Below are 18,180 nucleotides of genomic sequence, written 5' to 3' on the forward strand. Positions count from 1 at the left end.
CGATGAAATTTGTATACTGACATTCGTTAAATTGTAAAAGGAGCTTAAACTGAAATATTGGACAGTCTTTCTGAGCAGTGAAGGATGGAGAGTTTTAGCGCACTTGGAAACTTTGTGTGAAAGGCTTTACAAGTCACAGGACTCTGTTGAGCGAGCACATGCAGAGAGTACCCTGAAGTGCTTTTCCTTAAATGTTGAATATATCACACAGTGTCAATATATTCTGGATAATACATCATCTCCTTATGCCTTGATGTTTGCTAGTTCAAGCTTGTTGAAGCAAGTGACAGAGCACAGCCTTCCTTTACAGCTTCTACTTGACATTCGTAATGTTCTTGTTTTTGGCAAATGATTTAACCCTAGGACTGTTATAGGTCAATCTATAGATTTTGCTTTTGATACTTGTGGTCTCTTAAGTATCAATAGATTGTTTTCCATGTTAACTTCTCAAGTTGCAATTATTGTATATTCTATTCTGTTGGACCATTTATCAGAGATATTCCATTTCAGGTTGGGTTGTAGGAATTTGGTTGCATCGTTTTAGATTATCAAACTTTTTTTTTCTTATTATTTTTCTTATTTCAACAGTTTTTGTCCCAAAAATTGACCAAATGTGCTTTCTGTGAAGGAATTATCTTATAAACTATCTGGCCAGAAGAGGAGCTGATTTGGAACCCTTTGTGCTTGGATCCTTGATACAACTCTTCTGTCGCATTACAAAGTTTGGGTGGCTAGAGGATGACAGATTCAAAGAGGTTGTTAAAGAAGGGATGAATTCCCTAAGTCAGGTGATACAATATGTTTCTAGAACATAGACACATGCCTGTCAACATGTGATACTTTGTATTTCTTGCAGCTATTTTATCGTCTTGGTATTTTTCATTTCCTATCCTAGATGTCTTGGATGTTTAGCAGCCCGAATTTCATATAGTATGATGTCATACTCTGGTTATTCAGTAAAATACATCTTTTTTTCTAGTTGCTGTCCTATAATGGCTTAGATTTGGAATGTAGTGCTAATGCTATCCAATGTTTTGGTTTATTTTTAGTTTTGGTGTTTCTTATTTGTATTTTCCTAGTATTTATATCGGAATCACATGCTCAAGCTGTGTCAGCAGGCACCACCTCATTGTGCTATTGGTTTGAAGATTTTGGACCAGCTCATTTCTGAGATAAATCAGGTTCGTATGTTAGCATTTTATGTATCATCAGAGAAGTTATTTCATGTTGATGCTAAACAAGTATGCTATCTTTTTTGCAGTTTTTGATTTCCATAATTAAAAAACTTACTTTAGATGTCTGCTTTTTTATATTTTGGTTTACTGTGAGGAATGGTGTTCATACTCTGTAATTCGATTTTGCTTCATAGAACTCTTTCTATATGTATTGTCTATCCATCCATCCATCCATCTATTGTTTAGGTAATTGTTTAGTTGTTGCATTGGTTGCAGTCTTCTCCATCTTCTTACTTAAGTAACATGTAAATAGTGTTTATAGTCCCTCTACTTAAGTAAAATTGTAAATAGTTTTCATAGTGTCTCTCAATGTTTACGTTCAATACCTATTTTGAGCTCTTGACTAAGGTCTACAATTCAATTGCTACTTTGGCAACTGAATTAATATTTGTTTTATCCCAAAACTTCATTTCCTTTTAGGCTTCTGATGATCTTGTCATCTATTTTATTCGTTTCCATTTTCAGCTATTCCTCGGATACCTCCTACTCGTCAGCGTAGGATAGCTAGCTCTTTCAAGGATCAATCACTCTTTCAGATGTTCCAGATATCATTAACTTCTCTTATCCAACTCAAAAATGATGGTATGCTAAACTTATGGCCATGTGAATATGTGTGTGTACCAATGTGTTGTTCACTTTAGAAATCTTGAATAAGGTCACTTAGTAAACCGTTTTTTTTTTTGTTTGCACAACAACTTTAGTTGGAAGCAAGTTGCAAGAATTATCTCTTTTGCTTTCTCTTCGGTGCTTATCATTTGATTTTATGGGGACATCCTATGATGAAAGTTCGGATGAGATTGGCACAGTTCAGGTATATTCCTGTGCTAAACCTGCTTACCGGTTGAACTCATCAATATATTTATATATATTTAAATTTTTTATAGGGTTCTTGTTTTCAAAATTAGATTTGACGGTGCAGGTTCCAACTTCTTGGAAGCCAGTCCTTGAGGATTCCTCAACACTGCAAATCTTTTTTGATTATTATGCAATGAATCAACCATTTTCAAAGGAGGTATGGTTCCATAGATGGGAAATTCAACGCTCTCAAGTATCCTTCAATGTATATTTTATTTTGAGGCAGCGGTTTTTTGAGCTGGATTGGTTTAATAGGTGGTGAAAAATCTTCGTCAATTTGGTTTACTCTTTGGTCCTTCTTTCTTTTTTTTTAATTTTTACACTTGATAAAATGATTTTCTGAAGAATTTTTTGATAGAATATCAGTAATGATTCTTGTCAGCCCAATCTCTATGTTGTTTATTTTCATTGATACCGTATGGCATGCTAGTGTTGCTTATTAGGTTGAATCAGGAGGTTGAGGATCATGTGAATTTCATTCTGTTCCTTCACTCATTTCTTCTACTACAAGTTAATTTGTTTTACTTTTTAAATATGCTCGGTCATGATTATATCTATTAAGCTGGTTTATGCATTTACAACATGATATATTTTTTTGGAAACGCATGACTAATATCATTTCCTTGTCCTTAATCGTATATTAATTTTCTGCCTCTGACTCATTCATATCCGATTCATGAGGTTTTGTTTTCCTTATCATTCCAATTTTCAAATAAGGAGTCAATACTGCTTGTTGAAGCATGCATTTAGTTTTCTTGAAATAAACACGACTTTACAAGAACACTCTCCAAATATATTTGAAAAACAATTGTGTTAGGAGCCGTGTGAGGTTTTAACTTAAGCTCTCCCACATTAAGTAATTGGAAGTAAACAGTTAGTGTAAAGGAAGCACATCTGGGGATCATTGGCTGATTTCAGCCAAAACCCAGCACCTTTCTTACACTGAGAGGCTAGAACAGAACCCAGAGATACGAGGTGGTTAAATCAAAATAGCATAGAGTAGTGAGCTGGCACTCCAGAGGCTCCATTACTCTCCCTTGTTGAGACTTCTTCCAGGGGAAAAAAAAGGTCTGATCTCCCTCCGTGCTGGAGCTGAAGATTTTTTTTAATTAAAAAAAACTTCCAACTTCTCCCAAACACTGCCCATTCCCTTTGCTACGCCAAACCTTCATCTTCTCCCTCTTCCTTACCCCCGTTTCTGTTATGAACCTTATCATATCCTTTCTTCGTGATCAATGGTTGTAGCCTTTTCTAAGTTGCTTCCTCCCCTTGTGCATCTCCTGTACTTCATTATGAGGAGTGGCTCTCAGTGTGCTTCTGTTTTAAAATTTCATTTACAAATATTTTTTTATGGGTTCTTTCAAAGTCATGTCTGGCTCTTATTTTCATTTTGAAAGCCTTTGTTTAAGCCTTAGCCATCTTTCTCCTGGCAAAAAGAGTTGACTCTGTATTCTAAAGTTGTAAATGCATGTATGGAGACTGGTATTGACTAACCGTAGCATATTGTGATTCCAAATTCACATTGAAAATTATGGATGTTTGTTCTATCACTGCCATCTCATAGATGTTATGTGATTTGGCCTTTGTTGTTTTTGAAAAATCTAGTTAGCATTTGCTAGAATTTGCCTTTCGAGTTATCTTAATTTCTTGAAGCATTTTAATGAATGGATATAATGAAAGTTCATATGAATAATACTATTTTATAAGTTCTAGCTATTATAAATTTTATAATGTTACTGGTGTTTTCATCTCATACTCGTAGCATGGTAGTTCAGATTTTGATCTTGAGAGCTATCTCCGTTAAGTCATTTTATAATCAGTCTGAACCTTTACATCTCTGCGTTTGAGCTCCTATCATTATCTTAACTGGGGTTCTTTGTTTTTTGTTCTCTCTCATGATGATGTTGAAAATATCTTCAAATCATAATGTGTTAGCTTATTATTCTAACATCATGAAAAGCAAATTTATGGTTGATTCTCTTACTCTTGATAAATTCTTTTTGGGAATCTTTCCTAATTTTATCTTCAAGTTATGGTATTATCATCACCTTATGAGCTATAATTTTTTAAGGCATTGGAGTGCCTGTTGCGATTGGCTTCTGCAAGGCGATCTGTGTTTGCCAGTGATGCTGCTCGACTAAAGTTTTTGTCACAGTTAATGCAGGGAACCAAGGAAATATTGCAAACAGGGATAGGTTAAGTGACTATTTCTTTTTTCGCTCTAGCTTAGTGGTAATTTTCTGCTTAAAAGTACATGTGTGTTGAGCTTTAACTGGTTGTTGTATCTCTGTTGATTCTTGATTGGCTCATCATGTTTACTATTTTCAATCTTGATAGGAACATGAATGATGCAGTCCTTTTTAATGATTGTGACATTTATCAGTCAATTCATATTATCCTTTGCCTAGGTTAAGGATACTAAAAATTTTTAGTTGATATTTTCTAACTTTTATAGTTGTTTGTACCTTGGAATTTACAATGTAATATGTTCACTTCCAATTTTCTCTTGTTTCCTTTTATTCATTGACATCTCTAGGCCTATGTTTCATAACTTCCATTTTTTATCCTGTAATCATGCATGGACTCCCGATTATGAGAAGATTTTGGACTCAAATTTTATGTTTTGAGAAAAAAGAGTGAGATCCTTCAGAAGATAAGCTGGTTTCAACTGTATGGTTATTGAGTTTTCATAAACAGTTTACAACCTATTTTAAATGAACTGCATATATCTACTATACAATGACTTTCTACTTGTAGTTTTTGTACTGCTTCCAAGTTTTCTTACTTCTCTAAGGTATAGAAAACTTCATTAATTTTTTTGTTTGACCACTCTTAGAGCATTTTTGTTGTATATCTGTGACCAAGTGTGGTCTCCTACCTGTGCCATCATGGTAAATTTTTATCAAGATCATTAAATGAAAATTTCAAATGTCCCCCTTATCATTCCCACCATATATAACATTCTTGTCAAACTCTGCAGACATGACTATTAAGAATATGTTAGTGCTCATTGAAGTTGACATGAAGCTCTTTCTGAGTTCTGTTTTCTCAAATCAGTTGGATATCAAATATCTAGCAGCTACATACCGTATATCATTGTTACTTAGAAAGGCATTGATAATACAATTTAATGGTAAAGCAGGTCTTGCAGAGCATGATAACTACCATGCATTTTGTCGTCTTCTTGGTCGCTTTAAAGTGAATTATCAGGTGAATCTTACCTTCTTTTAGGTTCTGTATAAAAATTTTCTTGTATTATTTGTGTTAATGATTTATTTATTTGCCACATTATACCTTCTGTTTGAATTAAAGGTCTCTCATTTTCATTCCCAATGATTAAGTTGAACTTCATGGTTGCCAGCAGCTTTTAGTTATACATGTAGTTTGGTTAAACATACAAAAGATTAGGTTTAGAAATTAATAGTATACATATTCATATGGAATGGGAAGTTCTGTGAAAGAATCATATGTTGTTAATTTCATGAAGTTCACGTGACACATTTGATCTTACTTGTATCATTAATGAAATTCATAAAATCTTGGCTTGTCGCATTTGCTAGCTAACCCATCTTCACTTCTGTGTCACATCAATTTGGAAATATAACGTGATAACAGGTATAGTGGATTGATGACAATCTTGTTCTCTTTTTACTTCCTGTCCTCTTTGTTGTAGTAGATTTGGTTCATGCTATGCTCCGCAGTTAACTTAAGTCATAGGCATACTAGTGGTGATTTTATTTAATAGTGAAGGCAATCTCATGTGGCTCTTCTAAGAATAATGCAGTTATCGGAACTTGTGAATGCTGAAGGCTACAGTGATTGGATACGATTAGTGGCAGAGTTCACATTGAAATCTTTGCATTCTTGGAAGGTAGACTACTTGATATGTTCTACTAAGAAATTATATTTGAATGTTTTTTAAGGGAATTCAGGAATGTTTATTTGCAGATATGACTGGGGATTAGATAGTCTTGAAGCTGATTTATATATGTATATATATTGTTGTCGCATTTTCTTTTCTTTTGTGTGATAACGTTTCTTATTTCAGTGGGCTGGCAGCAGTGTTTACTACCTTCTAGGTTTGTGGTCTAGATCAGTAACATCTGTGAAGTATCTGAAGAGTGACAAACCCATCTTGCTGGATGAATATGTGCCTAAAATCATAGAAGGTTTTGTTACTTCTAGATTTGATTCATTGCAGGTCAGGTGGAGTCAATTCTAGTTGCAATCATGCCTTACATTAGTGAATTATGTGCATATACCCTTTATAACCTTTTACTGTAGTCTGAACAGTCTGATGAACTTGGTGAAGATCCCCTGGACAATGTGGAGGTGCTTCAGGATCAGCTTGATTTCTTTCCTTACCTCTGCAGATATCAGGTGCTTCAAGCTTATGTGCTTGAAATTTAAATATCATATATGCAGTCATTTCTTTTCTATTGATCATGTTAACATCTCTATGACTTTCCAGTATGAAAGTTGCAGTTCATATTTGATGAAGATTGTGGAACCTATCATAGACAGCTATATGGTATTCTCTAGCATTCTTTTGGACGTGTCAACTTTATGTGTAATTCTCTTAAAAATATTCTGACTGTACTTATATCTTGATTTAATTTATGCAGAATGAAGCTAATGCCCAAATCTCTGTAGACAACTATGAAATATCTGTAACAGAAGCCAAACTTGCTTGGTTCACTCACATAGTTGCTGCAATTCTGAAGATTAAACAAATTTCTGGTTTTAGGTAATTGTCAAAACAAATTGGGTTGAGTAAGCATTTCTGGACAGTAATAGCTCTTTTTTCCTTTTTGTTTCTTAATTGCAGTGGAGAATCACATGAGATACTTGATGCAGAGATTTCAGCACGTGTTCTGCAGTTGATTAATATCACTGACAGTGGATTACACAGTAGGGTATGTGAATATTTTTTGGATTTTGTCTGCAAAATTGGGCAGGTAACTTAGTCTGCCCTGTGGTAAAGAGTTTTTCATATATAAATTTTCTGCAAAATGCTTGTGTAAATTCTATCACAAGATCTTTATGTTTGTAGGTTGGGTCTAATGGAATCTGTCAATTTTATCCCGGACCAAATAACTCTCTTGATCGTGTAAAACCTATCTGAGCGCAATATAATGCGCTCCTATTTTTGAATTGCATATTTAATGCTTTCAATTTGGAGTAATTCTCCACATTCCATTTCTCAACTTCAACCATTATTGTGTGGTATCTTTTAACTCCATGTTATAAAGTATAATAACCTTTATCACAGCTTAGTTATAGTTAGAACAGTAATTGATGCAGAAGTTATTATAGTTGCTAAAAATATGGGCCCAAGATATTTAAGTTGAGTTTTTTTTCCCACATCAGTTTCTGACATTCTACTAAATTTGGTTGTTTTAAAGGATATATATGATATGGGGGGTGTATATGATTGAATTCATTTAAAGACTTAAGATATGAGATACTTAGTTTGTTTCTTTGTGGAGTTGATTTGAAGTGAATTGTGCCATTTGATTAATTTCCTTTTTTGTGCACTAATTTGATTGGGTCTGATGAGGTTTGGGTGCAATGGCTTCGTGACATTTTCTGTATGCCCAAGGTGTTTCCCATTTGAGTTTTTGGAATTAGTTTAAAGTGAAGGGCAAAATTCCCCCACTTAGTGGGATAAGGCTTCTTGTTGAAGGGCAAAGTTGTTATGAGCTTTGGCTGCTGCTATTTAGCTTATCTGGTTATAGTGTGATGCTGGATTTACTATGCCTTGCCTCCAGTTGCTTTTAGGGGATAGAGGTGTATTTGGCATCTTTAGGACTTTGGAATCGTAATCTTTTGATATTTTTTCTTGTAAATCCCATTTTTAGTAGAATGGAACTGTTTCTTGTTGACAAGCCAATTTGGAACTGTAACGCTCCTTTCTAAAGATCAAATCCTTTTTGACAACAATAGTTAAAAAATTAAACATTAGCATGTTGTAAGTCCAATAGCTTTTTCCTGATGTGTGTCATGTGCAGATTGAGCTTGGAAACTCTGTTCCAATTATTTCTCTGCTGTTCAGTACTGTATTTCCCTTTAAATAAGAAGATCTGTTATATTTTTTCGCAAATTTTAGGCTTGTGTTAGTGTTTTGAAACAGTTTCTAGTGATTTTATACAAAGGATTTGACAATAGCAAGAGAAACAAAACATTGTGCAACATAAAGGTTATAGGATTTGTTGAGTTGTTTGGTTGGAGGAGAATCCCCTCATCTTCCAGGATAAATCTCCCCTTCAGATCTGTTTATGATAAAATGTGTATGCAGCTTGTCTTTGATGATCTTCATGTGTTTTTTTTTTTCAATGGAACCACTATTTTTTAATTCATTCAACATCGTTTTTGGGATAAAAACAAGTTAATTAGGCCTATGGTTTTCAAGATTTTCGGTTTCTGTTCATAGATAACTGTTATCTGTAATATACTTCATTCTTTAGCAAGAAGTTAACTGCAATCCTGATAACTGTCTTCTGACTTGACGGCACTGTGTCATGGTGCCATGGATATTGTCTTCATAGCATATTCCATAATATGGTCTGAAAGTCAAGTTGGTTCCCCCATTCCACTAAATTTGGAATGCTCTTGGATTTCACATTCTTTTGTTACATATTTGTTTTGGCATGTTTGCTGCACTTGAAATGGTATGCATGGGCGCACTCTTCTGGTTGTTCAGTGTTCACAACTTTTAGTGTTCTAGTTGCATGAGCTTAATCTAATTTTGTGATAACCTTTTTTATTTTTGTTTCTTCTTCATTTTATATAAAAAATTATCTCGAAGATATGTTATATGTTTTTGTTTATTCTTTAAGGTTGAGGATTCTGTTTTGAGGGGTGTGTGTGTGTTGTGTATGGTCTGTGGTTTTATTTCCTTGATGATTTGCTTTACAAAGTGGCTGAGGTTAGAAATCTGGTTTATCTCCAGTCACCTGCTCCGTGGAACTTATATCTTTAAGATTCCTCTCATTTATATTTATCTTATTGCTTGTGATATCATTTATTAGTAGCAGAAATGTCATCCTTCCTCAGTGAACATGCTAAAGTTCTTTTTTTCCCCTATATGTTCGGCGGCTAAACGTCAGTCCTGTTCATTATTTTTCTTGTCACTGCACTGCATCCATGGTTCTGTTGGATATTTTCAGAGGTATGGAGATATTAGCAAGCAAAGACTTGATCGAGCTATACTAACCTTCTTACAACATCTTAGAAAGTGTTATATTGGTGACCATGCTGTTCTTCCTTCCAAGGTAGCAGCATAGATGTATATTACTTTTAAAAAATTTTATGATTTTGAGAAGGTTTAATTATTGCCATTTCCTTCCTTGGACTCCATAGCAGTTATATGCCCGATTATCTGAACTTCTAGGACTCCATGATCATCTACTACTGCTGAATGTTATTGTGGGAAAGATTGCTACTAATCTTAAATCTTACAAAGAGGTGATGAATAATTATATATTCTATATTTCCTTGCATTTCAAGTATAATTCATTCATTAACTTTAGGATCTCTTTCCAGTGCAAAGAGGTTGTTGATCACACTTTAAGCCTCTTTCAGAAATGACATCTGGTTAGTTGTGTTCCATCTCAACTTCCTTATAGTATCATATTGCCCCTCCTTGTTTCGTACCATTTCATATCTTGTATCCTTTCTAGGTTTATGACAGGAAAGCTGCTTCTTAAGTTGGAGACAGTTCAACGCATAATATCAAACCAGATTGTAAGTATCATCTATTCCATTTATTTTTGGAAGCACTTTCGGTAAAGAACTGTGTAGCTACTACCCTAGCAAGTTGGAGATGCTCAACTTCATGGCCCAGCCCAAGCTAGTTGTAGTAAGGCTATCCATCTCTTATATGTTAGCCAATACTTGCTGGTCCATCTCCTCTCTAACTACACTTCCTAAGATAAGTTGTTAAGCATCTGACCTCAAGGTTGGTTCATGGATGATGTTCTAGATATCTTGCCCACCCATCATCAACCCAACTGTGTTGAATGGGTTAAGAGACAATCTGTATCAACTTCACCAGCACCAGATTTTTAACATAAAATTTTGTTCCCTACCTAGTGACAACCATTCTCCATTGACATATTATACTATCAGTGTCTAAGCTCGCATTATATGTCTTTGTTGGACATTGCAGCATGGAGGATGGTTTTCACATAGGACATGATCAACAAAAGAAGTAATAATAAATTTCAATGATGAAGAAGATGCATCTTTTTGATGTGCTCAGGCATATGCTGTTATTGCTTTGGTTGAAATTATAGTTGAACTTGAACTTCAGATAAGAGAGAGAAATTATAGTCAAAGGAGAATGAATATGATTTGTTATTTGGCACCTGCAAAGATGTAGGACATTTGTATTTTGTTTTACTTACTGAAGATGAAACTTTGGTGAACACACTGAACTGGAACAAGCGAATGGGAGCTGAAGATCCTTCCGAGCTAGGTTGAAAAAAATGAAGCACAAAAATATAAAAGTGTAAATATCCTTCTGTATATCTGAATAGAAATCTATCTAAAAAATATCTCCCACATGGTTTGAAGCCTGAAAAGGTGATACGGTTTTTGATGGGTTAAATTGCTAAGAGATTTAGAAGTTTGGAATGAACCCTGCTTTTATTTGGAAGTGCATGGGCCAAGTGGAATTTGTACAAGGATTGTAACTGAGCTGAGAGAAATTGATTTCATGTATATAAATGTGTGTGTAATTTGCTTTCAGATTCAGATCACCAAAGCACGATTCATCTTTCCTTTTTCAGGGGGAGCAATTCCCATTTTTAGAAAATGTAGAATGTTTCCGCAGCAGAACCATGTTTTACTACACACTTGGCATGTTAGTGTTCATGGAAGATAGCCCCCTGAAATTTAGGTCTTCAATGGAACATCTTCTGCAGGTTGGTTGTTTTTGTTTGCCATCCTAGTTCAAGTTATAGAAATTGTTTATTTTTGATGAAAGGGGCAGAACGATTGAACTAGGAAAGTTGTTTTCAGCTCCTAAGGTGGAGCGATAATTATTAATATTGCTTAAGTGATATGTAAGGGATCCTGAATACCAAACCTATTGGATCACATACCCAAGAGTCAAATAACTCAACGGTTTTCATGTTGACTAAAGTGATCCTGCTGCACGTTCCTTTGATTTCTGAATCTGATATGATAGATCAAATTCAATATTGGCCTGTGCTTTTAGTTGGAGAGTGTGGCTTCTCTCACCCCCTACTCCCAAACCGGAAAACCAGATTTATGATGTTTTCTCATAGGTAAAAGATTCATGTTCATTTACCCAAAAGAAAAAACTTCCTGTTAAGACTTGCTGAGTCATATGGTTTAATATTTTGAGAAGATGCTCATCAATTCTGATTATTATAACAACAACAAGCTTGTCCCACTAAGTGGGCTCGACTACATGGAGCATGCTGCAATTGTGCCCTTTACCAACTGTGAATCAACTGCTAACAGGTTTCATTGATAAGATCTGGGTTTAGGAAGAGAAATAGAGGGAAATTCTACTGGAGATAATAATGCCAGAATCTGAAAACACTAATGACTTCAATAGATCAAGGAGAATCTTCAAATACAATGCAAATTCAAATAAATCACAAGTTGTATGTGATTAAGGATTGTTGGGGTTTGTGGGACTGTATCATTCATGTACTTTCTAATTTCTCTATTTGAGTTTGACCTTTTCTTCTGTCCATAGTTTGTTAATTGGTGATAAAATGCTTCAGATGACCTTATGTGACAAGTGATAAATGTTGCACCTTCATATCTTGGCGTGTAATTGTTTTAAAAAATTTGAAGTATGATGACAAAACATGTGATTTGTGAGATAATTGACATTTTAATACTCATTCATCTATTTGGTTAAATTTCATTCTAATTAATATTTGTCATGTACAAGGTTTTTCTTAAGTTGGAATCAGCGCCTGATGCAATTTTCCGATCAGATGCTGGAAAATTTGCTTTGATTGGATTAATGCGGGACCTTCGAGGGATAGCAATGGCAACTAACAGGTTGATAGTCATTTAACACCTGAATCTTTGTTTTATTTGGTGAAGATTTTGTTGTGTTATTACATCTTTGATCTTTCATATTATTTTCCCCTTAGTTGCCTGTATTTATATTCTGTCTGTATTTGAATTGTCTGTTGCAGTCGTAGGATGTATGGCTTCCTTTTTGATTGGCTCTATCCAGCACGCATGTCTATTCTTTTGAAAGGCATTTTGCATTGGGCTAATTCTCCGGAGGTAAGATTCATCCTTTTTAATGCATTTTATTGAGCGATCACTGAATTTCATTACGTGGATTAAGGATTGAGACTGCCCCCGCATTTTTTTTCTTTGCAGTAATTTCTCTGCTAACGAACATCTAATTCTATTTGAATACCGCATGAAATCATTCTTGGTCTATTCATTTTTCTTTGTATATGATAGGCTGCTGGATCCAAGATGAAATTCTTCCTCTGATGATTCTATTCTGGATCTTGAGGGGAAGGAGACGGGATGAAATTCCTCTTTATTTGTTGGGATGTGCACTATGAAGGACTAAAGTTAACAAGAAAGAAAAAACAATGAGAATATTCAGAAAATCCAAGATATGTACCATTGCATAAAAGGCTTGGTGAACCATGCTAATGCTGCAAAGCATTTATCAAGTTGCCGTTTAAGAGAATGGCCAGCTCCTTCAAGTTGAAATTTTATATGGCTGCAACCAAATATTATTACATATTGGCTGAGTGTCATTGTAAGAAAGCAAAATATGAACTAAAACTCTTCAATGTCTAATACACAAAATAAACATGAACACATTTTAGCTAATATTATATATGTTTTCAATTTAACACATTGCTGCTATAGGCTTGTATAAAATTCACCTGTAATTAAAAAAATTATTATCATACTGGTGTACTTTTGATAAAATCAAGCAATGCAGGTAACAACTCCGGTGTTGAAATTTGTGGATGAATTAGTCCTGAACAAATCACAGCGATTGATCTTTGATTCATCTTCCCCAAATGGTATACTGCTTTTCCGTGAAGTCAGTAAACTGATTGTGGCCTATGGGTCAAGAATATTACCTCTTCCTAATAGAGCGGATGTGTATACATTTAAATACAAGGGGATATCAATTTGTTTGTCAATTCTCACAAGAGGTATGATCATACTTTGCCAACATTTTCATATTATCAAAATGTATATTTTTTCCTCTTTCAATCTTATTTTTTTCACATTTGAAGAGTTAGTTGACGATAAAGAACAACAATGTCATGTGATCCTTGTAACTGAGAGGGCTGATTAGTTTTGTTGTTCTTATTGTTATTCTTGAGGGCGAGAATGTGGCAAAGGTAATTGTTAGTGTAGATCCTTGCATTTTTTTCTCCACAACAAGTAATTTAAACGTATCTTGTAATGCATGAAATCTTGCAAGTCTCTGGTACTTTTCAGCATGTTTTATGTATTCCGTGAGCAGGTTTTAAAATCGTTGATTATCATTCTGCAGCATTCTTTATGATATTACTTAACCACCTATTTTCCTTTTCAAAAAAAAAGAAAGAAAGAAAGAAAGACAATTTAGTGATCATTGGTTATAAGGGAAAGTTAATCATCGGATCTCTATACTTTTGACTTGATTGTAACTTTGTCCCTATAGTTTGACTTAGTGCAACTTGGTCCTTATAGTCTTAGCCATTTTAAACATTTGTCCCTAAGCTTTATTAATAACATTATTTTTTATAATTTTATTTTCTAAAATGTAGAGAGAATATTTTAAATATAGGAAACTACAGGAACTGAATTACAAGAGTCAGTTTAGGAGCTGACTTGTGTCAAATCAAAGTTTAGAAATTGAGTTGGTAAAAGCTATAGGGACCAAATGATTAATTTTTCTTTGTTTATAATTATATTCATTTTCACATCAACTCTGGGCTTAACTTTTTTTTCTTTGCATGCCAGCACTATCTGGGAACTATGTCAACTTTGGTGTTTTGAGCTTTATGGTGATAGAGCGTTAGTGGATGCTCTAGATATCATTGTAAAGATGATATTATCCATTCCTTTGGCTGATGTATTTGCATTTCGAAAGGTATTACTCATAGCTTGAGATTTACTTTGCCTCTTTGGTGTTTTGAAATTTATTGTTGCATTTGAACTTTTGAAGATTTGCCACAAATTTTTTTAAGATTTTGTTGAAATAAATCGTGCAATTTTGGCTGTTTCTATTTTGTTAATACTAATGTTTATTGATTTATTTTTTAACTTTCTAGAGATGGTTAGATTATCATGTTTGAGTTCAGTTTGCCACTTTTTTACAGTTTGGTTGATTGCATATTAGCAACTGTTGCTTTGATAGCCTTTTTTTTTTAATAAAAAAAAAACTGTGAAAAGGTTATGAATTGTTTAATCGTTTTGTTCATAGGAGTTTTCTATTGTTTATGGAGTATGGTTTATTTCTAAAGTAAAATTTACATTCATTAATGTTTAAGGCATTGGAATATTTTGGCTACATTTGGGGTGAAGAGGTGACTTATTTTGGCTGCAACATGGAGCTCCGAGTTGCTTGTTACATGATGTTAGAATAGGGAACATGATAGTTTCCTTATCCTTTTTTATGCACAAATTAGCGTCTCTGTTTATTATTAACAATTAGCCTTGCTAAAATTGTAAAATTTCGAAGGAATGACCAGGGCACTATGTCCTTTGATCTTTAGCTTATTGGTGATGCAAAAGAGTATGTGAGAAGAAGGAGGAAGACCTAAATCTTCATCCCTCCATCCCAATTTTTTGGGAAATCTTGCTATCAAAATAAAACAAAAGATTATGAAAATTTGAGGGGAAGAAGAGAATCTAATTCTACGGATCTTATTTCATTGGTTTCTGCTGTCAAAAGGTAATGCAAATATACAAGTCTTTGAAGGCAGCAATCCAACCTTTCAAAATGGCCAAAAATGCAGAGGTAAAACTCACCCATGGACTAAAGGTTCGTTTGGTTTAACGGAGGGGAAGGATTTTATTTTATTTTTAATTTTTGGGGGAGTGGTTGGGGAGGATTTTTTTTTTGTTTGGTTTAGTTAGAGGGGAGGGAAGGGAAGGTGAGGGATTTGAATGTCCTTTGTTTGGTTTGGAAGGAGAGGAGGGGAAATAATAATTTTATTGTTTTGTTCTGTCCTCCCTTTCTAAATGCCATGTGATTCCAGCGCATGGGGCCAATTAGAGAATCAAAATTTTTCTTCATTCCTCAGGGGCTTGCATTACAAAATATAAAGTACGAGCCATGAATTAACAGCATACAGAGAAGGAAGTGTTCAAGTGCTGCCTCATGCTAGCAAAAATGTTTAGAGAATTGTAAAAAATATTAAGATGATCACTGCTCAGGAAGGTAGATTAAAGGAACTCGACCATTTCCATAATACTTGAAGAAGCAACAGTGATGATGTGACGTACTAGAGAGTGCAGACCTTGTTGCTCACTTGATGCAGAATGAAGAAGCAGGGCAGGAATGGTGGAAGAGCGATATGAAGGCGCAACTGAAATTGAGAGATACTGAGGGTAATTTTGGAAATAAAAAGATAGGTATAATTTACTACATGTATAAATTGGCTAAAATTCTCCAATTTCGGAGGCATGGGTAGGGAAAATTAACTCCAACACCCCCCCCCAAAAAAAAAAAAAAAATACACCTCCCTTCAAACTTCCTTAAACATAACAGCAGATAGAGGAAGAAGGAAACTGTTTGAAATACAACATTGGAAAGAGTAGTAAAAAAAAAAAAAACACAAAGCATATATATAAACAAAAAGTAATAGAACACTAAAAATGACAGCTATTTGAACGCTCTCAATGTTGGATATGAATATATTCACCATGCTTTAGCAAGGCTGCTGCTTGAGACAACAGCTCCATAATTTGTGACTTAAATTTTTCTTTGATGAAGTTTTAGTCTATCTGTTTTACTTTTTTGGTTAAGATATATTGGGATTTAATCAATCCCAATTATGGCCAGATTATTACCATAAACATTCACGGGATTATAGAGAGGTTACTTGAGGTCTGCCATGATCATGTTTCTTCACAAATTCCAAGGGCAGGCTCTTGGAACTTAATTTCTGCGCTTCTAATCATCACTAGCTTTTTCCACACTAGGGAACTCTACCATGCAAAGTACTGTTGCTAGCTCCTGATCTTGCCAAATCAACATCAGTGCCAATTTCCAAAACCTTTGTAAGGTTCTTTTTGTGTAGAATAATACTTGTCAAGTGATTGGGGAAGAGATTTTCTAGCCGTTTCTTTCTTTTTCTATTATATCAGGAGGGTTTGAATCCTTGGCCACTATCATACCAGATCCCTTCCTTTCTAGATGAGCTAGCCTGTGTGGCTCATATATAAAAGATCTAATATAACAAATTATAACAAAATTTAATTTTCTTATATACATGCATACAGACATATATGCTTATGTACATATTTTTCCAAAAATTCCCTACCTGAGGTGGCATTTGTCCCTTGTCCTTTTTGGTTTTGGTCCCTGTTTATGTCTCTGCCTGCTTGAACTTGTGATATGCATGCAGTTTAGTTTGTGTATATTACCTGTTAACTTTATCACACTGGTTTTGGTTAGTATCATAAACCTTCCGTTAGGAAAGACCCAATCAGCAATCAGCACTCATTTTATACAAAAAGATGAGATTAGATTTTGTTATGTTAAATCTTTCACCTATGAAGTTCTAAGAATATATATTACCAGTTAAATTGGTTTAACTTTAAAAGCATCAAGTGATACCCGATCATAACATCACAAATAACAAATCAATCACCGACAATATGTATGTGTGCGATTGTATGTATATATCTCTTTAATGCACTTATCACAAGATTTAGTAGCATCCTAACTGGCATTCATTGTTATTTAAATTATGTATCTGTCTATTTTAAGAATTCATTTATTGTCTCTTCTTTCCCAGCTCACAACTGCTTACTTTGCATTCTTGGAAACCCTCTTCAGCAGTCATTTATCATTTGTTTTGAGTTTGGATAAGTCCACATTTATGCATCTCGTTGGATCTCTCGAATCAGGCCTTAAAGATTTAAATGAGAATATATCATCACAGGTTGGTAGAAGCACCATTTTTTTTGTAACTCTTGCAGTTAAGCTTTCACATTTTTTTGCCAACCCCTCTGGCCTTCGTTAAATTATTAGAAGCAAATCTTTGATCCATGAATAAAACATCCATCATCATGTGCTTGTCAACTGAGAAACAACCATGGCTAAGTCAGCATGTTATCTGATTTACCTATTTGTTCTGTAATTGTCTTCTCTGTTTGCAGTGTGCCTCTGCTATCGACCACTTGGCTACATTTTATTTCATGCATGTTACTGTCGCAGAGTCAATTGTGTCACCAGCTGCGTTGAATATAGCTCAACTAGTCTCTGACTGCTCTGCTTTATTCTCTGGAGTAAGTTTATCTTGGGCTTGCTGCCAAGATGCATTGTTCACTTTTGGTTTGCACTGTGAAAAGTAGGGCAAGCCAACTTGACAGTTATATGATGTGAATGAAAAAATGATCACAGATAAGTACGGAAATGATTTAGGTTTTATACATAATTAATACATTTTCTTCATCCATATTGCATAACAACTGGTTATTTGTGAATAAATCATACGGTAACTGGACACAGCAATTTATGTGTGTTAGTTTATCGTTTTATCGATGAAAAGATTGTTGTGAGGGAACCATCTAAAATTAAATTTAACTATTATTTTTTTTATCATGTTGTAATATGTAAATAGTATTTTAGAGCATCTTTTGTGGATATATTGGGTTCTTTTGCCTTCCCAAATAATGTCTCAATGATTCTACCCGGACCCAAATACCAGCAGCAATGTGAATGAGGTCTAGAAGGGAGCTTTAATAATTTGATGCATCTATATCTTCACTGAACCATGCAAGTATAATAATAGAAAATCATGCTTGACAGTAATAAATCATAATTCATGCTACGATTGTAAGTCCTTTGGCTTCTAGGATCCTTTTCCCCTCTTCTCTTTTACATTCAGTAGTT

The 18,180-nt window shown here is 34.4% G+C and overlaps 1 protein-coding gene across 1 annotated transcript; it reads left to right on the top strand.

Moving 5' to 3' along the window:
* Nucleotides 1–628: 628 nt before the first annotated feature.
* Nucleotides 629–17,809, top strand: LOC129301581 (uncharacterized; the record flags this gene model as incomplete). The annotated part of the gene is given in 25 exon segments (XM_054940138.1): nt 629–788; nt 1,080–1,185; nt 1,701–1,817; nt 1,937–2,046; nt 2,155–2,247; nt 4,162–4,285; nt 5,233–5,300; nt 5,875–5,961; nt 6,139–6,291; nt 6,375–6,470; nt 6,562–6,621; nt 6,716–6,837; nt 6,919–7,006; nt 9,260–9,364; nt 9,453–9,557; nt 9,636–9,677; nt 9,762–9,836; nt 10,883–11,017; nt 12,025–12,137; nt 12,278–12,371; nt 13,057–13,276; nt 14,076–14,102; nt 14,105–14,205; nt 17,081–17,227; nt 17,445–17,809. Coding segments are annotated over 25 exon segments (2,743 nt in total), but the record flags the coding sequence as incomplete, so codon positions are not given.
* Nucleotides 17,810–18,180: the final 371 nt, after the last annotated feature.

Source organism: Prosopis cineraria, unplaced genomic scaffold (genome assembly GCF_029017545.1).
Source record: "Prosopis cineraria cultivar Desert tree isolate PC_DT_omini unplaced genomic scaffold, ASM2901754v1 PC2223, whole genome shotgun sequence".
Lineage (NCBI taxonomy): Eukaryota > Viridiplantae > Streptophyta > Magnoliopsida > Fabales > Fabaceae > Prosopis > Prosopis cineraria.